General features: G+C 36.6%; 1 protein-coding gene across 5 annotated transcripts in view; it reads left to right on the top strand.

Annotated features, from left to right (window-relative positions):
- LOC101655369 (zinc finger protein 84) overlaps window positions 1-10303 on the top strand; it is a 22779-nt gene extending 12476 nt beyond the window's left edge. For 4 of the 5 annotated variants that reach the window (XM_045296788.1, XM_045296789.1, XM_045296787.1 and 1 more), the window contains one exon: window positions 2508-7477. In XM_045296788.1, coding sequence (XP_045152723.1) covers window positions 2508-4492 — 1985 coding nt within the window. In that variant the 3' untranslated portion in view covers window positions 4493-7477. Of the gene's footprint in view, window positions 1-2507; window positions 7478-9849 lie in introns of those variants that run through there. The other variant, XM_045296791.1, reaches the window with a different exon arrangement.
- The last annotated feature ends 228 nt before the right edge of the window (window positions 10304-10531 follow it).

Here is a 10531-nt window from a genome sequence, read left to right as displayed (position 1 = left end):
TGATTTTTATGTACCCCATCTAGTTGAGGCCCACTGCTTTAATTATTATTAAAAAGGAACGTAAAGTTTAGTAATCTGGGAAATTGCTTTCAGAAGCATATAACTTAGTTGAGAAGATTCAATATTTAAGCATTAAATGCTTATGTTTGTTGCACATCATCTTTTAATTTAGCTGCCAGAATTATACAAATAAGCACTGTTTTTGGGGTAGCCTAAGACTGCTCTCAACACGCTCTGGTGTAGTTATCAGCTAAGTGTTGATCTGCTAACCACAGGGTCAGTTGTTCAGACCCACCAGCAGCTCTATAAGGGAAAGATGAGGCTGTCTGATGCTGTAAAGATTTCAAAGCCTTGGAACCCCTCTTTTAAGATTGCTATGAGTTGGAATCCACTCAATGGAAATGGGTTTTGGGAAAGAACGCCCCCATGATCAGAGTGTCGTGTGAAAAAATCACATGACTAAGCATGTCATTTGTACTCACAGCTAACATGTATGACAGTGATGTGGAATCAGAAAGAGAGTCTAGAGGTATTCTTATGCATGCTTCCTTATACTTGCTTTTCTCTCAGAGAGTGCCATATTTAAGAGATATGGTACAGGATAGCATGGGAAAACCAGCTCTAGACATAAAACATGTGCAGGGAGCAAGCTGTGTGAAGTCTCCCAGAAGGAACAGCAAATATGTTTCATGATACTGCTTTCTTGGTAATGTTGTTGAAGATATGTATGTTGTTAGGTGCCGTTGAGTTGTCTCAACTGATAGCAATCTCGTGCATACTAGAACAGAACGGTGCCTGGTCCTGGGCCATCAGCACAGTTCTTGTTATATTTGAGCCCATTGTTGCAGCCGCCGTGTCAGAGTATCTCGATGAGGTTCTTCCTCTTTTGCCTTGACCTTCTACTTGACAAGCATGGTGTTCTTCACTAGGAACTGGCTTTTTCTCATAGTATGTCCAGATGAAATCTTGCCATCCTTGCTTCTAAAGAACTTTCTGACTATACTTCCAAGACATATTTATTCATTCTTCTGTAAGTCTGTGGCATATTCAGTCTTTTTTGACAGCACCATAATTCAAATGAACCATGTATTGTTTGGTCTTATTCACTGCCCACATCTCATATAAATTTGAGGTGATTGAGAACTAAGGTGTGCACTAGAACCAAACTATAGTATTTTCAAAGTAACATTTGTTAATTTGAGTTAATGACCACTGCATCCACGAGTGTTGATTATGTATCTAAGTAAAATGAAAACCTTGACAGCTGCAGTCTTTTTTTTTAATTGGTCTAAGTATATAAAGACTTTTGTTTTCCAAAAAAAGAGGACTTTTGTTTTCTTTATATTGCAGTCTAATCTATACTAAATACTGTTGTGTTTGACCATCAGTAAGTACTTCAAGTCGTCTTAGCTTTCAGCAAGCAAGGCTATGTCATCTTTGTAGTCCATATTATTTATGAGCCGCCCTCCAGTCCTGATTGGCTGTTCTTCGTATGGTCCAGCTTCTCAGACCGTTTGCTCAGCTTATGGATTGAATAAGAATGATAAAATGATCCTACCCTGTTGCACACCATTTCTCACCATAAAACATGTATTTCTTGTTCTGATGAAATGACTCCCCTTTAGTTTATGTACAGTTATAGCTAGTTTCAATAAAACTTTCTGACAATAAGAGAGTGAGGGCAAAGCACAAGTAATATTTCTAAATCCTTGCTCGTGAATTGCCTATTGCTAATTACTCTATCAAATCGCTTCATTTTCTTTGATTAGTTACATTGTTTAGTATTACTTGTTTATTGTGTATATTTTTTACTAGAATATAAGTTTCTTAATGGCAAGGGCCTGTTCTTTCTGTGTCTTTCTGCATATCACACACTGCCTAGAACATAGTAGGCATTTATTGGGTATTGCTGAATTAATCTGTGAGGTGACTGGATCAATACTTCTTTTTTTTTAAATCATAGGGAACTTTAATGAACTATATTGACTGAACTACTCCATGTATCATCTTTTCTATTATTTAAGCTATTGTTATATATTCTTTTCTCTTTTTTTAAAAAATCAATTTATTGGGGGCTCATACAACTCTTATCACAATCCATACATCCAGCCATTGTGTCAAGCACATTTATACATTTGTTGCCATCATCATTCACAAAACATTTGCTTTCTGCTTGAGATCAATACTTCTTTGAGCAATTCTTGTTTGCCTTTATTGCCCTTAATGTATTTTTAACATTCTTTCATTAAACATGTTAAACAACGAAAGGTGATTTTTTTTTTTTTTAATCATTTTGTTAGGGGCTCATACAACTCTTATCACAATCCATACGTACATCAATTGTGTCAAGCACATTTGAAAGGTGATATTATTACTTAGGGCACAGACATTGTTGCATCTTCTTTCAGACTAAGAAACAGTTTTAAAAGCAGCATAACATTTCTCATGTTTTGTTCAGGAATCCCAGGCTTAGGAAAATTTACAGGTTTTTTTTGTTTTCTTTATAGAACACGTCTGGCAAGTAGATGGTCATGTTCTGTGGCATCAGAATAACCTGCATCAGGATAAACTGAAAACTGTGAAAAGTCATGAATGTGATACATGTGGGGAAAAAATTAATCTGAGCATGAGTTTTGTTCCTGTAAGGAAATCACACAGTGAAGATGATTTAGATGGAATAATTTTAAAACATCATTTAGATTTAATTAATCCAAATGCTGATTATAAAAAAACAGTGCCTGATGACTTCAATGTCTTTGATAAGTTATTTCGCCACACCAAGCCTGAGGAAACGAATCCTTGGTTAAAATATGAATGTGATAAATATGATAAAATAAACTTCAGGAAATCACAGATTGTCATCTATCACAAAACCCGTTTAGGTGAGAAACTTTATGAATGTTTTGAATGTAGGAAACGTTTCACCAAGAAATCAAGTCTCATGAAACATCAGAGCAGACATATAAAAGAATTAGCTTATGACTGTGGTAAATGTGGCAAAACTTTTCCCCAGAAGTCACAATTTGTTACACATCGTAGAACTCATACAGGCGAGAAACCATATGACTGTAGCCAGTGTGGGAAAGCTTTCTCCCAAAAGTCTCAGCTCACATCCCATCAGCGGACACACACAGGAGAGAAACCATATGAATGTGGTGAATGTGGAAAAGCCTTCTCCAGGAAGTCCCATCTGCTGTCTCACTGGAGGACACACACAGGAGAAAAACCCTATGAATGCAATGAATGTGGGAGAGCCTTCAGTGAAAAGTCAAACCTCATCAACCATCAAAGGATTCATACAGGAGAGAAACCTTTTAAATGTAGAGAATGTGGGCGAGCTTTCAGCAGGAAGTCACAGCTAATTACACATCACAGGACTCACACAGGAACAAAACCCTTTGGATGCAGTGATTGTAGAAAAGCCTTCTTTGAGAAATCAGAGCTTGTTAGACACAAGACAATCCACACTGGGGAAAAACCCTACGAATGCAGTGAATGTAGGAAAGCATTTAGAGAAAGGTCAAGTCTTATTAACCACCAGAGAACTCATACAGGAGAGAAACCTCATGGCTGCCTTCAGTGTGGGAAAGCCTTCTCTCAGAAGTCACATCTCATATCACATCAGATGACACATACAGGAGAAAAACCCTTTGTATGCAATAAATGTGGGAAAGCTTTCAGCAGGAAATCTCAGTTGGTTAGACATCAGAGAACTCATACAGGTGAAAAACCTTATGAATGCAGTGAATGTGGCAAAGCCTTCAGTGAAAAATTAAGCCTCACAAATCATCAAAGAATTCATACAGGAGAAAAACCATATGTGTGCAGTGAGTGTGGGAAGGCCTTTTGTCAGAAGTCACATCTTATATCCCATCAGAGAACGCATACAGGAGAGAAACCCTATGAGTGTAGTGAATGTGGAAAAGCTTTTGGTGAGAAGTCAAGTCTTGCCACTCATCAAAGAACTCACACAGGAGAAAAGCCTTATGAATGCAGAGACTGTGAAAAAGCCTTCTCCCAGAAATCACAGCTCAACACTCACCAGAGAATTCACACAGGTGAGAAGCCCTATGAATGCAGTTTTTGTAGGAAAGCTTTCTTTGACAAATCAGAGCTAATTAGGCACCAGAGAGCTCACACGGGAGAAAAACCCTATGAATGCAATGAATGTAAAAAGGCTTTCAGGGAGAAGTCCAGTCTCATTAATCATCGGAGAATACATACAGGAGAGAAACCTTTTGAATGTCATGAATGTGGCAAAGCGTTTTCACGGAAGTCACATCTCATTCCACACCAGAGAACCCATACAGGGGAGAAACCTTATGGATGCAGTGTATGTAGGAAGGCCTTCTCTCAGAAGTCACAGCTTGTTAATCATCAAAGAATCCATACAGGAGAGAAACCTTATCAATGTAGTGAATGCTCAAAAGCCTTCTCTCAGAAGTCACAGCTCATTAATCATCAGAGAACTCACACAAAAAAGAAGTCATAGAACTACAGCTCTTAGTATTTGACAGATAGTCCACTGAAAGTGCAGTTATTGTCAACTGTTCAGATAACAGTTACCAAGTAATGTGTCATAATTCTCTTATAGTAGTAAACAAGGTTATCTAGGTTTTAGCAGCTAAGCATACATAAATATCAACTCAGTGTAGAATGAGCTTATAAATGCATTGGATTTCAAGATTTACAAGCGTAGTCAACATTCGTACAAAAGATAATTCATAAGGAGAAAACCTATGCCTCCTTTGAATATCAAAAAGCTTTCTTGAGATCAGATTTTATTAACCGTTGGAATTTTCCACATTGATAATACTTCTGCCACTATGAATGATTAACGTGCTAGGTAGTAAGTGAGCTATAATCTTCAGGGAATGATAACTCATTTATACACTCAGACGTTCAGAATTGATATTACATGAAAATTTTAAATGGGGAGCTCACTTCTGCACATGATCTAGCTATTTTGGAGAATTCATGTTGTGGAATAACCTAACAGCTGAAAGACACTGGAAACATTTTCCATTACAAGTAATGCTGTAAGGAAAGGAATCTACTTTTTGTTGACATGGGTACCAAAAATACCCAATTCTAAACGTTTGACAGTTGTCCATTTTGAATTAAGTATCTTTTAAGATATGTGAATTAATTATTTCATTGCGATATCTGAATAAGAATTTCTTTAGTAATATTTGTGGCATATTTTCACTGAATCATATGTATAATTACATAATTGAATATTATAACTGGGCACATGAAATGCATATGCCTTATACTGACTCTGATGTGTCAAACTGCCATTTTAATAATATGAAAGTGGCACTGATGTATTAGGACTTATGTCTAATTAAAGGAGTCTTAGTAGCAAAACTGTTAGGTGCTTGGATGCTAACTGGAAGGTTGCTTGGTTGAACTCACCCTGTAGCACCTTAGGAGAAAGATTTGGCAATCTGGTTCTGTAAAGATTACAGCCTTTAAAAACAAAAACAAAAATTCATGTGGGGAATCTCTAATCTTCCAAACTGAGTCATTATGAGGCAAAGTCAATTTAACAGCATCTAACCAAATTGCCGAATAGTCTGTAACAATACTTTGTCCATTTTATTGTTTGTTTGCACATGTAATTAATAGGTCTGTTGTTACTAGAATCTCCAGAAGGTGCAAATGGTTAATGTGCTTGGCTGCTAAGAAATAGGTTGGCCTTTTGAATCCTCCTATTGGTTACTTGGATAAACAGAGTTAATGATTAAGTTCCAGCAATCAGCTGTTGAATGTTTTGTGGGATACAGTTCTCTGACACACATGAAGTTACTCTGAGTCAGATGGGTGCAACACGTTTTTTTGTTTTACTTGACAATTTCTTGATAGAAGCACAAACTAAAGTCTTCTATAATCTCAGAATCTTAAAAATTGCTAATGTAAAACTGTTAATAAACATGCGTAAACAATTATACTTGCCATGGAATAAGGAAAAAATGAAGTAAATGGTAAATACTGTGCTGTGCATAATCTCTTTCTCTTAGTTCGCCACTTTCATACACTCAAGTGTCAAGTGTGTAAACACATAAAATGTGTGTTATCAGTTTAATATGAAATGTGGACACTGTATTGCTGTTATGTTGTTCATGTTTTCTATTTTGTTAAAAAAGAAAAGATAGGTGGACCCACATTAGAGTCACTATTCAGAAAATGTAAAATACAGATAATTTTCAATCGGGGACAATTTTGACATATTCATAGAAGCCTGTTTGGCCTTCCTGCAAATGTAAGTATGTTTCTTAGTGAGAATGCGGGAACTGTGTCTTAAGTTACCATTTTGTTACTTTTGCTTTATGGTGTCGCTTGATAAGGTCAAGTATTTTTGTTATGGCAGTGAAATTCAGGAGTTCAGCATGGAACCTTGATTTTAAACCTGGAAGAGTCAAACTTTTTCTCTTGTGTATAAATTGTTGCATATTTATGGTGGATAACATTCTGTACCATAACAAGATTACTCTCATTTAAAAAATTTAAGCAACATACTATGATTTCAAAGCCAAATCCAATTTTACACATTTTTTTAAGAAACCCAAATTTAAAATTTTTATTCATATTCAAATTTATAGCCCTATTTTTCTCACTACCTTTGGAGCATCCTTTTATTAGATGGTAGTAACGAGATATTCCTACATGTCAAATAGTTACAGGGTAAAATTCTTCATCCTACTTTGGTTTTTTTTCCCTATTTTGTTTTTTGTTTTAATTTCCCCCCCACTTTATCCCCTTCCATCATGAATCTCATCTTTAGTCCCAGAGATTGAGTCTGGAGACCATGAATAAAGTTCACAAATCTTTGTTCACTATTTTTTTCCTCATTTTCCTCACTTCAATTCTGTAATATTACATTAGCCATTAAGTAGTTAAGCGGTTACTTTTTCGCTGGACTGAATACTCAGTCCTATAAGCTGAAAACCCAAGAGCAAAATATTCCTTTTCTACCAAGTATTTGTTACTCATAAGAAAGCACTGGGTTCTAATTGATCAGAATATCTGATCTTTTCTGAGTACCCAGATAAATCGTGTCATACCTCATGGTAGCTCTATACTGTTTTAAGTATAGTAAGAGCCCTGATTTAGAAATTAGTTTCATAATGTTAGTTTTTTACTTTGGTGGTCAGCAGTGAAAACATGGCCCTACATTTCTTCTTGATTCTTTGAACAAACCACATCAAGATGAAAATCTTTTCTTTGTCATCGTTAAAATATGAACACCAGACATTCACTTTGACAGCGTTCATATTCATATATCATTGGCATTGATTACATTTTCTTTCAGGTTGTACCACTAGTATGGTTAATTATCCAAAACATTCCACCACCATTAAAATAAATGCTGCCCAAACAAAAATCTCCCCTTTACTCCTGCCTCCTGTCCTTCAAACGCACTGCCATTTGTCAGTTCTGTAGAATAGAACCGCCCCTGTGGATTTCCAAGAGTCCTTACGGCAGTAGAAAGTCTTGTCTTTCTCCCACAGAAAGTATGGTGGTTGTGAACTGCTGACCTGTGTTTGGCAGCCCAACAGGTAACCACTATGCCACCAGGGCTTCTCTGATAATCTTTGGTTTCTTTTTTTCTCTTTTGAGCTGATTTTTTTTTCCCCTTTTGCAACTGGTATATTTTTATAAGCATAATGTTTTCAAATTCTAGCTATGCTTTGGTATTCACCAGAACTGCATTCCCCTTGATAGCTGCAAAGTGTCTCGTTCCATGTTTGTGCTACATCTTGTTTATCCAATCCTCAGCTGATGAACATTTAGTTTATTTCCATCTTTTGGCTATTCTGAAAGTGCTGTGGTGAACAGTAGTTTACAGGTGTATTTTGTTTTATCCTCTACTTCTGGCTCTATACTCAGACTTGTGATTGCTAGGCCACAAGGTAGGTCTGTGTTCAGTTTTTTAAGGAACTAACAAACTGCCACCGCAATCAGAAATGCTTCCTCAGTTTACATTCCTATCTGGAATGAATTGAGGTTTCAGATTCTTTTTAAATCATTTTATTGGGGCTCATACAACTCTTATCACAATCCGTACATACATCAGTTGTAGAAAGCACATTTGTACATTTGTTTCCCTCATCATTCTCAGAACACCCGCTCTCCATGTAAGCCCCTGGCATCAGCTCACTTTTCCCCTCCCTCATGAACCCTTGTTAACTTATAAATTATTATTTTGTCATATCTTACACTGTGTGAAGTCTCCCTTCACCCACTTTTCTGTTATCCATCCCCCAGGGAGGAGGTCACATGTAGATCCTTGTAATTAGTTCCGCCTCGAAAGTTTCCGTTTCAATAGACTCAGCAACACTTTTAATTTTGTGGAACTTATTCCCATTTGAGTAGGGGTGGGGTACTATCTTTGGTTTTGAGTTCCATCTCCTTCATGACTAAATCTGTTGACTAACTTTCCATGTGCTTGTTGGCTGTGTGGATGGTATCTTTGATAAACTGCCCAAGCCATTTAACCCTTTTATTGTTGTTATTGGGTTATGGGGGGGGGTGGTGGTTTTGGTCAAGTAGTATAAGTTTATAGGTAATTTTTATAGTAAGGCCGTATCTAACATTGGGTTCCCGAAAGTCTGGAAACCTGATGTTAATGTTAAAATGGCTTTTTGATTCTGCAGCTCACAGTAAGTGACACTGAGATGGAGCAGGACAGGAAGCCCACGGTGTGCCATCATTTTGATTCTTCTAGATCTGGAAGTGTGCACAATTCTAGTGAGGCCCATCTGTACTTAGTTAACCAAGTTATGAGTACTGTTAAAGGCATAGTTAAAAAAATTGAGATAAATTTCAGAGGTCCTGCTGTTCATTTTTTCTGTGTGGACTCTTAGTATTTTCTGACCGTTATCTCTCTATAGATCCATGCGTTCCTGTAGTTGATATCAAGATCATTTATAGAGCCCTGGGATGTACCCAAAGAATACCTCATTCATCTAACTGTACCTTTATTAAGTAGAATATAGATCAGGTCAAGACATTTGGAATCCATATTTGAGGCCTCAGTTTTTGTTTATGTTTTTTGGTTATTCCAGCAATAAAAATCCATGTTGTTAATTTTAGTAGGTTGGATAATCTACAAATATGCTCCCAACATGTTTTCAGATGTCGAACCCCTAATACTGGCCTTTAAATGCTAATGAATTCATCTATATCATGTAACAACTGTATATAAAATTTCTCGTGCCTTTGTTCTTCTCTTTTAGTCCATTTTCACACATGTATATAATGGATGTTTTTAAGTGCAATTCTGATTACATTCCCCTGTCATATTTTGTGGTTAATTGACGTAAAGTGTAATCTTCTCATAGTATGCAAAACTTTTATGGAAATCTGTGCCTATCTCTCCACCACTTTTAACTACTTTGTCTTTCCTCCTACACAGTATTTTCTGACCTCATTAACCTACATATAGTTTCATAAAATGTCTACCATTTTTTATACTTTGAAAATTTGCAGCTGACTGTTTCTATTAATGCCTATTTGACCTTTACGAACCTGTACAAATATGTCTCATTATAATAATATAATCATTGCATGTTTTATCTGTTCTCTTAAAAATCTTTTTGAACATTAAGACAGTTTGTGTGTGTGTGCATAATTTTAGGAGCTGAAGCTGTAGTATTTTCATGTGGGTTTGCCTGTGGCTGTTTTCTACCATGTGGTCCGCAATAAGAAGAATGAACCCGTCATGGCAGCGTCAGGAAACTGTCTTGTTGATATCTAGATTCACCTCCTCCCTTTCTTGCCTCGTTTAATGTTTCTGTGAGAATCCCCCAAATGTCCTAATAGATACACCTTTTTTTTCTTCAGCTGGTTTAAATTGTGTTCCGGCAATGGAGATATTCTCAACCAAATAAGAGGAAGTGAAACACTGTCACAGGTTGAGTTCTTTGGACGCAGCTAATGAGATCCATGTTGTGTTGTGGATTGAATTATACCTTTAAGACTGTATGTTGAAGATTCTTACCTCTCTGCCTGTGGTTTTAAATTCCATTTGGTAATGGACTGTCTTTGCTAAGGAGGCAAGATTGGGGTGTATGTAAATCAGTCGCTTTTGAGACAAAAGATTAAACAGTGGAGCAAAGCAGAAGTCATGGGGAAGAGATAAACCAAGCCTTGTGAAGATTTCCAAGAGCAGAAGTTCAGAAGAGACTAAACACCTTCCCCAGAGTGAACCGAGAAAGCCTTCCTTCAGAGCCAACAATCTGAGTTCAGACATCTAGCTTCCTCAACTGTGAGACAATAAATTTATTTTATAAAGCTGCCCAATTGTATTTTTGTTATAATAGTATTAGATAACTAAGGCAACATGCAAGGTGTTTATTAGAGATTAACACCTGTAAAGTGGGAGGCAAGGAAATAATCTAACATTAAAGTAAAGCTTTTTCTTTAAAGTTGACAAAAATGTCACGAAGCAACTGTGAACTCTGAGGCAAAAATTGCACATCAAAGTGTCTCTCATCAGCTGAAGGTGGCCAGGCCTTTATTAATT

The sequence above is a fragment of the Echinops telfairi genome, unplaced genomic scaffold (genome assembly GCF_000313985.2).
Source record: "Echinops telfairi isolate 266 unplaced genomic scaffold, ASM31398v2 ScPeMD7_7412;HRSCAF=8450, whole genome shotgun sequence".
NCBI lineage: Eukaryota > Metazoa > Chordata > Mammalia > Afrosoricida > Tenrecidae > Echinops > Echinops telfairi.
The sequence above is the reverse complement of the archived record's forward strand: the minus strand, read 5'-3'. Positions and strand labels throughout refer to the sequence as shown.